Raw genomic sequence first — 19,039 nt, forward strand, 5'->3', positions numbered from 1 at the left:
TTCTTTTGTAACACTAAAGCCTTGATCGTCTAAATCCCGATTCTAATGGCTTGTTCAGGCTGCAGTGGTGCACAGATGGCTGAAACAAAGCCCATGGGTTTGGGCTTAGCAGCCGAGAGGGCAGTGGGCAGCTTCACAAACAGCACATGGATTGTGTTTCGTCCTCCTGATGTCAGGAGCATGGAATTACAGGCAGCTTCAGAGATGACGGCAGATGTGCTCACCAGCATGCAGATGTCCATGGGCAGGTAGACCTTCCGCCTGCTGCTGTTAAATGGGGTCGCCCGCAGACAGGTCAAGATGCCCTGGGCTTTGCCAATGTGGCTCGCGGCGTGATCAGCATGAACATTTTTCACACCTATGTAAACATATGCACAAAACACACACCTCAATGAGACCATTTCAACTGATTGGAGTTATATTGATGATTTATAAAGGTGTCCCTCATGATGGATAGATGGATGAATGGACGAACGGATGGACGGACGAAAAGATAGACTGACGGATAGACAGACCGATGGATGGATAGAGAAAGACGTATATCTGTCTGTCCGTCCTCCCATCTCTATCTATCTATCTATCTATCTATCTATCTATCTATCTATCTATCTATCTATCTATCTATCTATCTATCTATCTATCTATCTATCTATCTATCTATCTTTCTATCTATCTATCCGTCTAGATAGATAGATAGATTGATAGATAGATGGATAGATGGATGGATAGATAGTTTGGTTGGTTGGTTGGTTTGTGAGTGAGTGTGTTTTTAAATTGATTTTAATAATGCTTGAGAATACGATGTGTCTTTCTGTGGCTGTCAAATTGCTACTTCTGCATTGTAATTGTACCACACTTCTGTGTTATTTTTTTATGTGAGCAGCTCAGATAAAAATCATTTTCAGTTTCAGTCACCATTAATGTACATTTCAGAATACAAAATATATCAAACATCTCCCGAATATTGTAATGAAACTGTCTGTTGTCAACAAAAGAGACACATTTCAAACAAGTTTGCTTTTGTTTTTCTGCAAATGTGCATTGTTGGAAAGCAAAAAACCAAAAACACCACAAATGTTTTTGCAACTTTACAGCTACAGTATTAAATATGAATAACAATTATTGAAACAGTAATAATAATAATAATTATCATTATCAGATGATATGTTTACAGTAACAGGGCACCGATTATGAAAATCAGACAGAACTGTGTGCAGGTATAGTGTGTCTACAGTAATTTTAGAGTGATATAAACCCAACGAGTCTCTTTTTTTTTTTTTAAATTTCCTGACATTAAAGAAATCCAAATCCCTTCCATTTTGAGGCCGACCGTAATGTGACATAGGAGGGCGGTTTCCCTGCCCACTGAATTGACTGACATGTCTGAATAGTAACGTGTAAAATCATATCAGCAAAACAGGACGTGCGCAAAGCAACTGGGATTAAAAGATCTGTTCAGCTCGCTGTGATCATCAATCAACATCAAATGTGATCAAGAATGAGTTTTACAAATTTAAAATGCTTTTAAAACAGTGCATGTGTGTAATGAATTACAGCGATTTTACAGTCTTTATCACCGCAGCCGCATGTCAGTACAATTATAAAAGAAGAAGATTCAATCCTGGTTTGTGGACGTTAAATCAGGTTTATTTTGTAGGCTAATATAACGGATTTCCACACAGCAGTGGATATTAATGTGTATCCTGTCACATTTGCCATGCAAAAACAGTGCAAAGTTAAATGCGTGCGGTGTGTGTGTGTGGGTGTGTGTGTGTGTGACTCATTGTTCTCATCGACTCATTAACTCAACAACAAATACAACAAATAATCATTGGGAAAGTTCTTACTGTAGTATTTCTCACAAACATTACGTGAGATCTGCTCCCAATATGTCTGTCTCTGTGCTGATTATCTGACGCAGCCGAGATTGATCACTTTCTGAGAACTGCCATTAAAGTCACAGGCAACAAAAACAGCTACAAGATGCTCAGAGCTGACAATTACAATATTCTGAAAGGTATAATAAATACTCTGATTGTGTTTTGAGCTGAAACTTTACAAAGTTTTCTGGAACCACAAAAGACTTATCTTAAATTTTGAAAAAGTGGTAAAGTAGGAGTCCTTTAAGACATTTTTAAGACCATTATGAATGACATTTTAGACTCATAAAGGGCTAAACGCTAAGGAATCTTTCAAATGGCCAGATGGAAAAGATTTTATTTGCCCTATCAAAAACAATTTCAATATAATAAATTTAATAATACAATAATAATTTAATAATACATTTTGTTTTAGCAAAATATTGTGTAAAAACAAGCAAGCTCTACTTGTATTCATACACGTTTTTCCACAACATAAACTTTCTTTAAAATAAAAAATAGTAAACAAATTTTTACAAAAAAATATATTAAACTTAATCTACACACAATAATTTGTCCAGGTTTGTGTCCTCAGCATTAAATTCATGGATAAGTTTTAAACAAATGTTATTGTAAAAAGTAAATAATTAAACATTATGGTAAATAGAGTTAAAAATGAGTTTTATTGATATGAATTGTTATATGGGTCTTGGTCAGATTGGGTAGAAATACATGAACAAAGGAAAATTAAGACCTGTTTAAAAATATTTAAGACCAACAACTAGTGGTGGGCCGTTATCAGCGTTAACGCGAGACTCTTATCGCGCGATAAAAAAAAAATATATCGTCATTATTGTATTCTCAAAGTTTGTTTGGGAGCTGGGTCTATTCTACGCAAGCCGTGATGACTTTCACCTTGATATTTTACTGCTGATGTATACCAGACCGGTGAGCCGTATGACAAAAAAAGTGCCATTGCGAATCAAATCAGCAGGATGCCTGACTTTAACTGCAGCTCGGCAGTTTGACATTCACTCATGAACATTTCATTCATGCCCCCGTGACAAACTGGGGTATTAGACGCAAATAAGTAAGGACTGGTGAGAGTGTTATCGAATTTAAAAGCGCACGCCAAATGGAAAGAAAAAAACTTTTTTTCGCTTTGTGTGTGTGTGTGCGCGGTCCTTTACTGACAGCCGTGTGTGTGGATCTTGTCAGAAAATATGTTGAAAAGTACTACATGACGGTAATAGTTTGATTGCGGTGTTTACTTCAATAATGCCACTAATATATACATACTCCACATGTCTTAATTCCATTTCTGTTTAGTTCAGTTATGACTTTAGTCGGATTAAGGTGATCAAAAAATAAATAATTAAAAAATATATAAAAATTCGCTGTTTTGAGCTTATGTAGGGCTACATTTCACAATTCATGTTTAACTGAATATACAGTAAGTAAAAACAACTACAACTTATTGAACATCATTTGTTTTCAGCAATTATCACAGTACAACAGTTTCTCAAGCAGTTTGTGATGCATTTTGGAAACAGGAGATGAGCCCCTGGTCTAATGCGCCAACTGCTTGAGAAACTTGTTCTCAAGGGCTTATTATTTAGTTAGCACACATATTCTGAATGCCTTCGGCAGCTTCAAATGAGCCATTTTAATCTACATTAATTTAGATTTTAAAAATCATCTATGCCCAACTATACCAACAACACAGTATTTCAGTAAATTTAAGTAATTTTAAGGCCTAAAATTTAGATTTTGTAATTTAAGACATTTTAAGAATTTAAGGTGCCGTGGACACACTGAGTGGTCAACATTTGAAGTAAATCAAAACCTTTTATAAAAGTTGTCCTAAAGCTATTGAACACCTATTCCTGTCATATAGGACAATTTTTAAAAAACCTTTTTGAACCACTTCAAATGATGACTACTGTGTGTGTCTGTGTGTGTGTTTATGTGAGAGAGAGAGAGAGAGAGAGAGAGAGAGAGAGAGAGATAGAAAGAAATAGAGAGAGAAAGAGAGACCCTGGATCACAAAACCTTCATAAATGTAAATATTTGGACATTGAGATTTATAATGTCCATCACCTGAAAGCTGATTAAATAACATTCTATTGGATGTTAGGATAGGACGATATTTTGTCAGAGATACAATTATTTGAAAATCTGGATTCTGAGGGTTAAAAAAAAAAAATCGAAATATTGAGAAAATTACCTTTCATATTTGTCCAAATAAAGCGCTTCTCAATGCACATTACTAACTAAACATTGAGTTTTAATAAATTCACAGTAGTTAATCTACAACAAATCTGCATAGAACTTGATCTTTACCCAACATTCTGATGATATTTGGCATAACAAATTTCAACATTGACAAAAAAAAAATGTGCTGAAGATCGGCATATCAGACCTGGAGTAAACAATGAACTGAAAAAGCTGAAATTAGAAATATATTAAAAAGAGAACATCAATTTTATTTTAATAAATAAAAAAACTGTCAGTCATACAGATGAATGGCTACTTTGCAACTATTGCTTTAAGCAAGAGATAAAGAAAAGGCAGCTCACCGAGTGTTTCCAGCAGCAGGTAAAGCAGAGAGGACTGTGTGTTTTCTCCATAGGCTTCCAGATCCTGAAGGTTCCGGTACGCTCTGTCCTCCATGTCTTTTTCCTTTTGAAAACAGAATGCTTTAATACCACTGCCAGAGGACAACAGACTGCATAATGTGCCTCACTGAATGACAGATTTCAGAGTAGAATTAGCCATGCATGTCTCTCAGACAGCTGTCAGAGTTAGTTATTTTAAAAACAGATTTGCATTAATTTCTTTAATGGTATAAATATATAATGAATAACTTACTCTTTCAGATACAATTCTCAACATCCACCTCCTTGTCAGTGTGTGTTTCCTTACCGCCTGTGAACACAAAGCAGTTAAATGTAATAAAAATAATAATTTCTTACAGTTATATAGTGCTTTTATGGACACTAAACGCGCTTTACACTTTGGGGGGAAATCTCCTCAACCACCACCAGTGTGCAGCATCCACCTGGATGATACTACAGCAGGCATATTGCGCCAGACAGCACACCTGCTGATTGGTGGAGAGGAGACAGAGTGATGAAGCCAATTATGATATGGGAATGGTTAGGATGGAATGAGGCCAGTGGGAAAATTTATCCTACTCTTTTTTTAAAGGACATCCTGGGGTTTTTAACGACCACTGAGAGTCAGGACCTCGATTTACCGTTGCACCCGAACGCTCACTGAGCAGTATACAATTCCCTTCAATATATTAGGGTGTTAGAACCCACACAGACTGCAGGTTGAGTGATCCCTGCTGGTCCCACTAACACCATTTCCTACAGCAACCAAGCATTCCCGTGTGGTCTCCTATTCAGGTACTGACCGGGCACAGCGGAAGAGGATGTGAGAGTTGCAGAGAGCTAGCTACCGGCAGTATATCAGAGATCAATATTTTCAAGAATGTTCAGGTCCTAATAACACTTTAACAGTTTAGAAATTGGCTCAATGTATGGACAAGTTTTTCATATTATGTTCATTCGTGCTGTACATAAAAATAAGAAAATTGCTGCACAGGTTTGAAACTGTGAGGGTATAAAAAAATTTTTTGGATCAATATATTTTAGTAAAGTTAATCAAGGCTGCATTTATTTGTTAAATATAAAGCTAAACATTAATATCGTCAAATATTTTTTTACAGTTTAATACAATAAATTATATTTAAATATATTATTAGTAATTAAATATATATTCCTGTAATGTCAAAGCTGAGTTGTCTCCAGTCTTAAGTGTCACATGATCTTTCCGAAATCATGATTTTATGAGAAGTTATGAAAAGAGTGAAACATGAAGAATAATAAGCCAGGGGTGGATTCCTAAAAGCAAGGTTAACGTACCATCTGCTAAACCCTGAACTCTGGGTTGATTAATCCTACTTACGCAAGGTATATTGGCTCCAGAATTTCCCCTGGGATTAAATTCAGTCAACTCAGAGTATTCTAATCCTGAAAAGCGTGTCACAGCCCTTCTTTCTTCTTCTGTCGTTTAACGATGCGTCACACTCATAAAGATTATCACCACTTTACTAATTGATATCAAATTGATTCATTCATTCATTTTCTTTTCGGCTTAGTCCCTTTATTAATTTGGGGTCGCCACGGCGGAATGAACCGCCAACTTGTCCAGCATATGTTTTTACACAGCGGATGCCCTTCCAGCCGTAACCCATCTATGGGAAACATCCATACACACTCATTCACACTCATACACTACGTACAATTTAGCATTCAGCATAGCGGATTTATCTTCATCTTAAATCATTCATTCATTCATTTTCTTTTCGGCTTAGTCCCTTTATTAATCTGGGGTCGTCCCAGCGAAATGAACCGCCAATTTATCCAGCATGTGTTTTACTCAGCGGATGCCCTACCAGCCGCAACCCATCTCTGGGAAACATCCATACACACTCATACACTACGGACAATTTAGCCTACCCAATTCACCTGTACCGCATGTCTTTGGACTGTGGGGGAAACCGGAGCGCCCGCAGGAAACCCACGCAAATGCAGGGAGAACATGCAAACTCCACACAGAAATGTCATCTTTATAAAACATTATTTTATAATAGTGTTTTATTGCAAATTTATATTAAATATAAAGAAATATATTAAGAAATACACACATGTATAGTTCCAGAGCTGGTTATGTTTGAGTTGCAAATTAGTTTCTATGGTAACATATACACCCTGAAAGCTACCTCAGTTTATGAATCTGAAAGCTGAGGTTATTCACTTGCACACCATTAAAAATGTATCCAGGTATTTCGCATAACCTGTTTTCTGCGATACCCCCATAGCTTTTATAATGAGGCACGTTAAGTATATAAATTGTGAAAAGCCCTTTTCTTTTATAAAGAAGAGTGAAGACTCACCCTCCACAGTTCTGCACTGACAGGCTGTGCTGGAGGGTCATCTCTGTAAATATCCTCCACGGCACTCTTCCAGAATTGCATTCGCATCAAACCAATAGTTTTGTGAGAAACGGAGTCTTTGATCTAAAAGAAAATAAGCAATGTTAAAGCAAATACAGATGCTTCAACAGTGCATGCACAATTAAAACTTAAAATAAATGAGTCTGTGCATTATTGCACTCATTAGCTGGAATACCTGCCTGTGCCAGTTCTACATTAAATGCCCTCAGTGCCAGTGCAGAGCGACGAGCAGCTTCAGGAAGAAGCAGTGAACACAAAAACCCCTCATAGTCTTTCTTCCTATGAGTGAAAGTAAGATGTCAGTCCCCTTAAAACCAGCATAAACCATTATTTTATATTCGTATCCCCTTAATGGGCTTTGTGATAGAAGAGTTTAACGTTTGTGAGTAACAAATTACAAACACTTAAACTGCTGTAATCAAGTAGTTTTTCTCAAGAATTGTACTTTACTAAGTAGTTTTAAAAATGTCTACTTTTACTTTCCCTTAAGTACATTTTTAGTGCTGTATTGATACTTTACTCCACTATTTTCCTCCAACCTGCAGTCACTACTTTCATTATTTTCTTGTCTATGATGATTGACGAAGTAGATTCCAGTCCAATCAAATTGCATTACACAGAAGTCTGTTTAGACTGCATGTCACTGATGAGATGATGACGGATGCTTACTGTATGATGACTGAAATGGACTTAAATAACTAAATGCACTACAGAATGTTTTCAGACACAAAATGCATGTAAACACATCAATCTTTCAAAGTGTAATGCTCACTACTCTTGAGTTCTTTTAAATGGGCTGCTTTTTACTCATACTTTGAGTAATATTTACAACAGAAACTTTTACTTTAATTACACTAAATTTTTGAGTAAGTACCAGTACTTTTACTGGAGTATGATTTTCAGTACTCTTTGATTGTCATAAAAGATTATCAAATAAACTTGCTGCGTGTGGCATCAGAAGCACAACTTTACAACAAAAAATGTTTTAAAAGATTACCGGTGTGTCTAATATATATATATATATATATATATATATATATACACACACACACACACACACACACACACACACACACACACACACACACATATATGTATACATATATATACACATATATATATATGTGTGTGTGTGTGTGTGTGTGTGTGTGTGTGTGTGTGTGTGTGTGTGTGTGTGTATATATATATATATATATATATATATATATATATATATATATATATATATATATATATATATATATTTGATAGAATTCTTCTCTAGAGAATAAAAGTGTCAAGTGCTGCACCCATTAAAAAACAATAATGAAAATAACTAGTGTGGAACTTTCTGACACACTATAGTTGACAAAAACACATTCTTTAAAACAAGGTCTAATTATTTCAAGCAATAAGATCAAGTAATAATGAATAACACATTTTAAAGTATTTCATAACCTGTCAAAAAGCTTTCAAACTATTTAATTTATTTAAGCTAAATATATTTTTTATATATTATTTCATAGATATTTCCATCTCTGGATTAGGGCTGGGCTGAAAAACAATATTATATCAAATCGTGATAATATTTATGTTGATAACAATGATAAGCTCTGGACTTTCTTACTTTATATCGCTTTAAGAACTAAAATGTGATATTAGAGATGTACCAAATTTTTCGGCCACAGAAAATTTATCGGCTGAAAGTATGTTAATTTTTGTGGCTTTAGTCATTGTTGAGATACTCGTATAAATCTGGGAGCATTAACAACTTATATCGAAATATATATCGATACTGTTCAATATGGAAAATAATTATCAAGATTGCATTTTTGCAATATCACCCAGCCCTACTCTGTACAGTTAAATCTTAATTTTAGCCACAACAAAAAAGTTATTAGTGTATATGTTGTCTTTTAAATTATTTTAACTAAATTATATATTACATACTTTTTAAATATACATCCAGATTAATATTATTCTGGTTTTCTGGGATATTGTCTATAGGTTTAACCCTGACTGTTTTGCATAAATTGCAAATTTGTTTGCTTCCATGTAAAACTATATAAAGCAAATGAACCTTTTAACTCAAAACTTACCTTACTATGTCAATACAGTACTGTTCATTGTGCTGTCGTGTCGAGTTTGTAACAGCTCTTGTGCATTTGATCTCTGTTTGCCTCTGTAGACAACGGGGATTGGGAATATTTACATGGAGCGACTTTTTGGTGGTAAATAATCCATTCTTTATGCTGATGCTGGATGCCATAGCACAGCTCATGCATCCAGTATCCTTGAGCTGTACCTCCTCTCGCGTGTGCGTCAAATAACAGCTCCTCTGTATTCAAGGAACGCCGACAGTCCGTTCCGTTTCCATGTAAACAATCGGTTTCCATCCGAACCGAATTAAGATCCGTTTCTGAGAAAGATTTATTTTTTTTTCCACATAAGACGTGATTATTGCTCATTAGAATGCGATATATAAATAATAACGTGTTTTTTAACCAAGTAAACGATTGACAGTTAAATCACGTGGTTCTCATCATATGACCAGCACACATGCAAGTCCCTTCATTGAGGAGAACGGAAATAGTCGGGACAGTAACTTATTTCGTTTGAATGTTTTGTATATATGTCTTATGGCAAAGTGCTTCGTGTATTTCGATCTGTTTTTCCTGTTTCTAGCATGTCTTGGAGTGTGTTTGTGCCAGTGCAAAGATATCCGGTAAGGATTTGTGTTATGTTGCGCAACAATAATGATAAAAAATTATTAAGTTGTACAATATTTTCATATTAAGAAGAAGAATATGAAAACTGTTGTATATATTTTTTTATTACTAACTTATTTGCAAATCTCTTGCAATTAACTATCTGAATGATTCTGAAGGACTTAATGTTTCAGTTTCATTATCGCCCAGTCTTTGTCTAAATGTTGTAAGGATAATATACATGACATGACATGTATGTTTGAAATGTAATTCATAACATTTTTATAACATTTAACATTATAATGTTTTTACTTTGTAATATATCACAAAAATTAGGCTGATCTTAGTGACAAAGAACAAGCAGCAATCATGCTTTGGCCAATTATCAGGCCTACAAAATATTTTTTCTGAAAATCTAGACTGAACCTTTTCTAAACTACTTGTAATGTTGAAATGAATTAATCAAATAATTCAGTCTTTAAAATTAAATTACATTAAAACTGTATTAAAATAAAAGTTGTATATTGTTAATATGACAAGTTATTAGATTAATGTTGTGATAGGGTAGACTCAAGGGTGTGTAAACAGCAAACAAAACAAACAAATAAATAATATTTAAAATACAGGGTGATTCAAAAAGAATACCACGACTTTGAAAATCTGTATTTAATCAAAGAAACATGCTAAAACCTTGGGTAGTTAATCAATGTGTAGAGTACTTAAAGTTTTTTTTTTCCATCAAGTTTATAGATGTTCAGTATGACCTCCTCCAGACACCCGAGTGACATCAACCCATAAGTTGTGGTATTCTTCTCTATTATCATTATTTAAATAATTATATATATATATATATATATATATATATATATATATATATATATATATATATATATATATATATATATATATATATATATATATATATATATATATAAATGAAAAATATATATACATTTTTTTATTACATTTTTATTTTTTTTAAGCAACACAGAGCAACATACAATTTCAACAACAATTATAAAGACAAAAAAGAAAAGCAAACAAACAAAAACAAAAAACAAAAGGACAAAAGACAACATATTACATCAGTTCCTCCAGTATTATACATGGGTCAACAATGTTACACATATATATCTGGGCCAGTGGGCACAGGCAACATGGTGATCTTGCAGACGATGACAGGGTTATAACTTTAAACTGTTATCCTGGGCATTTAACAAATAATTTAATAAGGGTTTCCAGGTGGCTTCAAAGTGGGCAATGCTATCAGATAGATTGTGTCTTAGTCTCTCTAAATGTAAAGTGCTAGAAAATTCTGAAAGCCAGGATTTACCAAGTGGTTTTAATGCCTTTTCCCATACATAAAGAATAATTTTGTATTTATAATTTCCATATTGGACAGCTTTTTTAATTTGATGACTGAACCCACGAAGTGTGTCAGACAAACCAAAAACAGTGATGGCTGGATCAGGGGCGAGGTCACAAGAGTAAGTCTCAGAGTAGAAGTTGAAAATTTCGCTTCAAAACTCAAAATGTTTTTGGCTTGACCGAAAAAAGATGTCCTAGGGAGCTTTCCGCAGATTCACAATTGTTACATTTAGAGGAGATGGAGGGGTAGAATTTATTAAGCTTTACCCTAGAATAATGAAGCCGATGTACCACTTTAAATTGGATTAGTTGGTGCCTTGAGCATGTATTTATGACCTTGATAGACTTTTCCCAGTCCTCATTAGTAATTTGAATGCCTGTATATATATTTTTAATATATGTTTTATAATAATAATAATAATTATTATTATTTTTATAGATTTTGTCATTTACTTGATGCAGCTAGTGGCACAGGAAACTGACTGGAAAGGAATATCAATGTTAATTAGCATGCAGAAAATGATATAAACATAGTATAAACCACTATCTTTATTGTTGTGTTAATGTTTTATTAATAATACATTTATAATAATTACATAATAATAATACATTTTATTTATATTGCACTTTTCTCAAACTCAAAGCTTTTCCTTTAGTGGATAGATATATGTTGATAGAGAGATATTTACATATTTTAAATCCTGCATATGTATGTAAATGTTTGTTCTTATGCAGTGCTTGGCATAATTGAGTACACACCATGTTGGAAATTAATAATTTTATCCATTTCTCAGTGAATATAGGCAATGTATTTTGGTGCATTTAAACAAAACAGATTTATTAAACAGATCTATTTATTAAAATAATATTTTAGTCCACAAACATATTTAGAAATTGCAATATAATACAATTTAATTCAAGCAAAATATTGCAAAAATAAATATAACCTACAAAATTTACTTTTTTTGCTTCTCTTAATTTTTTCCTCTTTTAATTTGTATTTAATATTTTTTCTATAGCATATACATTTAGGTGTACTAGTTTTTGGACTGTTATCGTAAGATATTTTGTTAGATAAGCTCCAGATTTCGCTTCAGTACTGACTAATTTAATGTATATGCACAAATATAATATTGTATAGCTTCTTATTAAAAATATGAATTCAAAAGATAGATTTGTGAGGGGTGTACTCATATATGCTGAGCACTGTAGGTCAGATTTTTAAGCATCAATCAATAATTTTCATATTTTTAAAGAAAAGTTTAACAACAGCATCCCCTGCTGTCTGTTTCTAAACTTGTGGCAGAAGAGTGGAGACTAATTTGCAAATCAGTAATTAGTTTTGTTTGCTTAACTTAAAAAGCACCGTTTGTTTAACTAAAGTTATGTTTTCATTGGGTTCCTTTGCATACAAGCACTTGTACTTCACTTCAACTGAATCTACAGTGAGTTTGCATCCTGCATTTGCATGGCGTAAGAGGATCTCAAAAACCACACACTGAACCCATGCTTGCATAAGCATTGCACAACTGAACATCTGCTGCTCCTCAATTGATTTGTACACTATTCTCAGATAATATTATCTGAGGTTTAGACTGAGAAATATGCAAAACAGCAGGTGTCTTTCAAATGTGCTCGTGCTGCAGAAATCAACCTCGAATTTGACTTAATTCCTAAAGAAAATTCACGTCACAGTAGAGCATACATCATTTAAATACAATACAAAAAATTGCACTTCATACAGTATCCATTAGTTTTTAAGCATCAAATAATTTTCAGTAAGCCAGCTCAAACGCTTCTTTACTAATACAAAATCGCTCTCGTTTAATCGTTTAAGATCCGGTTTCTTTAAAAATCAATGATCTTTATAGCATGATTGATACGCAATATAAAGCGAATCTCAGACTGGACAAGAAGCACTGAATTAAATTAACTTTCGTTGTTCTGCACCATGTCTTTTAAATATTGAAATGTATTTTACCACTAAATTTTTAATGGAGTTCCAGCACTTGCCTGCTGTTCCTGACGGCGCTTGCGCTTTTCGTTTGAACACTTGAACAAACCAAATAAATGCTTAAGTCTATTTAACTGATTCTATTTTAATTAAAATACATTATCGGTGCTGTAAAAGGACCCATGTGAATTTAAAAAATAGTTACACTAACCATTCACCAGTTTATCAGTGGATGAAAAACCTTTGCTGTGCATAAAACAAAAATAAAAAAAATCTATAATTTCATATTATGCAACAGATACTTTACTTTATATTTGATACTATATTTTAATGTATATCGTCATCAGGATATAAGATAATTTATATTGTGATGTGAGATTTTCGCCCTAGTCCATTTACAATTCTAATGGTTCCCTGGCCTATAACTCCGGGGCTGAATTAATCTTGAGCTGAAAGAGCAAATATGATTCACCATATTGACTATTGTCAATCATTCTATCTTGTGTTATCTCTTCTATAGTGAGTAACACACATGACAAAACCGAGGAAAAAGCACAAGATTAAAAAAGATGGCTGGACAAATTAGTCAATATCATTATGTGCTTGGGGCAGTTGCAACAAGACTTATTCCTTTATTCGGGAATCAGCTAGAGTGATGATATTCATACTACATATTCTCAGTTAAAACCTGAAAGTAATTGGTCATAGGTAGGCCCACAGGAAATCTGCGTGCGCAGAATTCCGCAGATTTCCACAGATTTTTAGTCCATCATTAACTCTGTTTTTTTACTTGAGTAAATGTATGTAACTTTATATTTATTCGGTTTTTAAAAAGATAGTATTTTTGTTTCACTTATTAAGGTTTAGTTATGATACCAAAATAATTCTGCAGGAATCCACAGATGTTTACCAAAATTCTCAGCAGAAATAGCAAAAAACGACTGCAGATTCCATCTGGCCCTAGTCATAGGTGACCAACTTTAGGAAAGAAAAGGTATTTTTTAATGTTTAGGGAAAAAGAAACATTCAAAAATCATTATTTATTTGTATAATTTAAATAACTGTTTTCTAAGCTTCAAAAAGGTGAAGCAATCAAGTGTTAAAGCTAATGTATCTACCTAACATATAGTTTAATCATGGTTGACAGAGTTGTTACAGTTGCAGCATGCTTACCCTTATCACAATATTGATTTAAAAGCTTGTCATATTAATGATGTACAATTTGTATTTTAATACAGTTGTCATTTAATTTCAAAGATTTATTATTGGGTTAATTCATTTCATCATTACAAGTAGTTTAGTCAAGGTTCAGTCTAGATATTCAGTAAAAATATTTTTCAGATTTTTTTGTAGGCCTGATTAATGACCAAAATTTGGTTGTTGCTTGTTCTTTTACTTGTCTGCATTTATATGGCCAATTTAACAAATATAACCAATTTACATTTAGTCTTTTTACCTACATGAAAAATGTTGTTATTACATTTTGATAAAGGTTGCAACTGTCCCTGTGTGTTTTTGCAACCATCCCCTGGCTCAGGGGCAGTTTCAATATTTGACTTTGTCTGTTCAGGTTTAAGTTTTGCATATATTATCATATGTACACATATTATAGCAATATGGGTGGCTGTCTGATAGATGTGGGTTTATTATATAAAAAAAATTTTGTGACCCGCCATCTTATCCATTAAACGTTTTACGCAGCGAATGCCCTTTCAGCTGCAATTCACCGACCATTGAACTGTCCCCACCAATAATTTAATCCACTTAAAAATTTTTTAAAAAATCTCATTTTCAACATTAACCTAGACTCTCAGAAAGGGTTCAATCACGTTCTCTCCTTGAGTCCTCCCGCCCCAAAACACATATGAACATTTTGATTGGCTGTGCCAATCAATAAGGTGGTCATAAGGAGCTTTTTTTTTTTCAACGAAAGTGTAAGTCACAAAACACAAGTTCACCACTGAATGAGTCCATCATGATAATGCCGTTAATGCTAGTGCTTTCCTTCGCTTTAATGCATAGTCTAACATTATAGCGGACTGATATAGGCTAGTCTGTGAAAACTAACTGCAGAATAAACAGTTAAAGTATATGATCCAGTTCTCATAATCTGTAGCATGTCCAATTTCGTTGAAACAGTTTGTCAGACAAAATACAGCCTGTGTATAGTAAACGCATAATACTGATATGAGACGTGTTGTATTTGCACTATTATTAAAATCTATTAGTCAATAAACATTATTTTTACATTACACTATCAGGCCTGTAGCAGCTTATTGAAAAATTGGCTATTTGTTTTCTGAAAAACTGAACCTTTTTGCAGTTATTTGCCTGATTTCTATGAGGTATAAATATTGCATGTTTATATTAGTGACATTTTAAGAACTCATTTTTGCTGTAATATCTTGTTGGATTGTTACCATAACCACACTTTTTGATGTAACAAAAAATATTTCCAACCATTTTGTCAAATTGCTTATCACACTATTTTACTATTTTCAATGTTTATTTACAAATGTGCATTTAAACAGTTTTAATAATAAAATAAAATAATAAAAAATATGAAAAGATTCTTATTTTTAAAATACACATTTATAATCATCTATCCTTACATTTTTAGAAATCTGTTAAAACTTGTTTTAAATTAAACACTGAAGCCTACAGGCAAATAACAAACTGGCCAGTACATTAAGCTTTTCTCAGTCAGAATGTAGCCATTTGAATAATAAGAAAAAAATAATAATTATAATTATATAATTAATAATAATTATTCAACTTTTGGTCTTTCGAACCACCAGAACCCCGTCTTGGCTAGGGACCTGAAACGTAATAAATTGTATGAAGAGAGGATTAATTAATATATTTTAAGCAATTAAATAAATAATTGTGTGTGTGTGTGTGTGTGTACACACAGGGTGGGCCATTTATATGGATACACCTTAATAAAATGGGAATGTTGGTGATATTATAGTCCTGTTTGTGGCACATTAGTATATGTGAGGGGGCTTGTAAATAACTCATGAAAGAATAAAGTTACATTAAAACCAAGCACAACATTGCTTTTCTTTTGAAAAACCAAGCACAACATTGCTTTTCTTTTGAAATTCTCAACAAGTTGATTAAGGTGTATCCATATAAATGGCCCACCCTGTATATACACACACATGTTTGTTTTTGTTAAAAGTGGGGACATTACATAGTTTTCCATTCATTTTATACGGTCCAAAATGTATATTGTATTGCCCTCACCCCACACTACCCCTAAACCCAACCATCACAGGAGACTGTGTGCAGCTTTACTCTCTGATTAAACTCATCCTGTGTGATTTATAAGCTTTTTGCAAAATGAAGACGTCACCAATGTCCTCATATTTCACCTCCTTTTTGAAATACCTGTGTCATACCTTTGTCATTATACAGATTTGTGTCCTGATATGTCACAAAAATACGTACACAAACACACACACCCGTGCTCGATTCCCCCATCCCCGCCAATATCAATTGCAAACCTACGCACTTGGTTTATTCAATTTCCCTATAGCACATGCCTTTGGACTGTGGGGGAAACTGGAGCACTCATAGAAAACCCATATGAAAATGGGGAGAACATGCAAACTCCACACAGAAATGCCAACTGACCCAGCCGAGACTTTGAAACAGCGACATTCTTGCTGTGAGTGCCAACTACTGAGCCACCATGTCGCCATGCCATGAGTATAGATTGTTCTTGAAACAGTTTTTGTCTTCATAGCTTTGCATTGCCGGCAGCTAGCTCTCTGCATCTCTCACATGGTCGCCCATTGAAGCTAAGCAGGGCTGCACCTGGTCAGTACCTGGATAGGAGACTACATGGAAATGCTAGGTTGCTGCTGGAAGTGGTATTAGTGAGGCCAGCAGGAGGCGCTCAACCTGTGGTCTGTGTGGTTCCTAATGCCCCAGTATTTATTCAGTACCTTATTCTCAGCTGACGAGCGGGCGCTGCCATTTGAATCTTTTTGTCTCGCGACTTCCGGTCACATTCACTTCCATTCATTTTTTGACGTTAACAACTGCTCGTTACGCTTCTTGATGTTGCAATTTAATATTTTCTTATTATATTATGCTACTTGGTCCTTGTAGTCATGCAAACATTTGTTTGTTGAGCAAGTAGTTTGGCCATTTTCTGCCGTTTATTTTTCCTAGTCATTTCTCCCATAGGCGACTGAATCGGAAGTTCTAAGACAATCGCGAAAACAGCCGCACTTCCGCATTTTAGAATAAGGTCAATAGTGACGGGGACTCTATACTGCTCAGTTGGCGCCGTCTTTCGGACGAGACGTTAAACCGAGGTCCCGACTCTCTGTGGTCGTTAAAAATCCCAGAATGTCCTTCGAAAAAGAGTAGGGGTTTAACTTCGGCATCCTGGCCAAATCTACCCACTAGCCTCTGTCCATCATGGCCTCCTAACCCTCCCCATATCATAATGTCTCCTCTTCACCAATCAGCTGGTGTTTGGTGCGGTCTGGTGCAAAATGGCTGCCGTCGTGTCATCCAGGTGGATGCTGCACACTAGTGGTGGATTAGGATATTCCTTCCCCATTGTGCAAAGCGCTTTGAGTGCCCAGAAAAGCACTATATAAATGTAAGGAATTATTATTATTATAGCTGCTCTTTTTAATCGGCCTTTTCAATGTTACATTCAGTGCTTGTTCATGCTGAATATAACTTTGTTAATAAAATAAATAATTCGGAGTTCTGTACATGGAATAAATGGAATCCAGTCATAAACAAAAAAATAGAAACTCCAATTCTGGTTGAAACCTAAAGTTGTAAATATAAATTTGCACAGCTGAAAAATCAGGGAAAAAATTAAGTCAATATAATAATTTGGGATTGCATCGTGACTCAAATCTTTAAGTCGCTAAAAAGATTCCCACCACTTCTACACATTCTCCAATTTCACCTAACTAGCTTAACACAATTCGTTCATTATTCCTCTGATTTAATCATGTTAATTTTCCTCATTTTCTTGGCAGACATTCCTCGGATGACGACCTCTTGTTACCCTACACCAAATCCCACGGTCCATCTCATTCCCACCGCTACGTGAGGGACTGCCAGCCTGTCGCCCACGGCACTGTAACCCATGAAACCCAGGCAGCAAGCAAACACTCCAACTCGCCAGTGTTGGAGTCAAATATATTCATCTCGGACATCACAGACGACTCTGGCACTCACAGATGGGTGAGCGGGCACATCACAGAGGTGCACGACCCACTAAGATCAGTGTCGGTTCTTGAACCAGGAGGCCCTGGAGGATGCGCGCGCAATCACAGAGAGCTGGTGGAGGTCACTGCCAAAACTAGAAAGTGCCTGGTTGCCCAGAACGGAGGTTACTTTGACACTCATACCGGACAGTGTTTAGGGAATATCATAAGTGATGGGAAACTGGTGAGGAACAGCGGAGGAATTCAAAACGCTCAGTTTGGCATCAGAAAAGATGGGACACTGGTGTTTGGGTAAGCACGCAGCCCACAGTCTCTCTCTCTCTGCAGTCTTTCTCCCGGCCCTCGTGATGTTTTGCATTACCACAGGGTTTGTTTTTGTGTGGAGAGCCAATAACAATACAAAATTGAGCTAGTCTTTCCTGGTCGGGAGCTGGTGTACTTTTGACCTCCCTAAAATGAGTTGAGCTTTTCTATCTGTAGTGCACACTTAAAAGGATAATTTAACCAAAAATTAATACATTTAAATGAATTTACTCACCACCCTGACATGAGTTTGCTTCATCAGTAGAATATTAAGCAAGGCAAGTTTATTTATATAGCACATTTCATATACAATAATAATTCAAAGTGCTTTACATAAACAAGAATAAAAGAAACGAGTATAAAACAATAATAAAACAACAGTAGAGATAAAAAAAAATATTAAAAAGTGTTAAAACATGTTTTAAAGGAACGAAAAAGTAAAGAAAGACACTATAGTGCGATCTGTCGGACGTAGCACAGTGCTCATTCAGTAAAGGCACAGCTAAACAGATGTGTTTCAGTCTTGATTTGAATGTGCCTAATGTTGCAGCACATCTGATCATTTCTGAAAGCTGATTCCAGCAGTTTGGGATGTCGTAGCTGAAGGCAGATTCACACTGCTTTGACTGAACTCT

General features: G+C 34.7%; 2 protein-coding genes across 6 annotated transcripts in view; one reads left to right on the top strand and one right to left on the bottom strand.

The window, feature by feature from the left end:
- Positions 1–9,185, bottom strand: part of ndufaf6 (NADH:ubiquinone oxidoreductase complex assembly factor 6) — a 78,349-nt gene extending 69,164 nt beyond the window's left edge. For 2 of the 3 annotated variants that reach the window (XM_068214211.2, XM_073926517.1), the window contains exons 1-6: positions 8,964–9,185; positions 7,061–7,164; positions 6,826–6,948; positions 4,731–4,787; positions 4,439–4,541; positions 225–358 (exon numbers count right to left, since the gene is read on the bottom strand). In XM_068214211.2, the coding sequence (XP_068070312.2) occupies positions 225–358; positions 4,439–4,541; positions 4,731–4,787; positions 6,826–6,912 (381 nt within the window). In that variant the 5' untranslated portion in view covers positions 6,913–6,948; positions 7,061–7,164; positions 8,964–9,185. The remainder of the gene's footprint in view (positions 1–224; positions 359–4,438; positions 4,542–4,730; positions 4,788–6,825; positions 6,949–7,060; positions 7,165–8,963) is intronic. The other variant, XM_021466778.3, reaches the window with a different exon arrangement.
- Positions 9,186–9,437: 252 nt separating this feature from the next.
- nagpa (N-acetylglucosamine-1-phosphodiester alpha-N-acetylglucosaminidase) overlaps positions 9,438–19,039 on the top strand; it is a 33,600-nt gene continuing 23,998 nt past the window's right edge. Inside the window, exons 1-2 of one of the 3 annotated variants that reach the window (XR_012391508.1) lie at positions 9,438–9,589; positions 17,910–18,392. Coding sequence is in view for 1 of the 3 variants with exons in the window: in NM_001109715.2 (NP_001103185.2) it covers positions 9,504–9,589; positions 17,910–18,392 (569 nt within the window). In the remaining 2 variants the exon portion in view is untranslated. 3 annotated transcript variants of the gene reach the window in all.

The sequence above is a fragment of the Danio rerio genome, chromosome 16, assembly GCF_049306965.1.
Source record: "Danio rerio strain Tuebingen ecotype United States chromosome 16, GRCz12tu, whole genome shotgun sequence".
Lineage (NCBI taxonomy): Eukaryota > Metazoa > Chordata > Actinopteri > Cypriniformes > Danionidae > Danio > Danio rerio.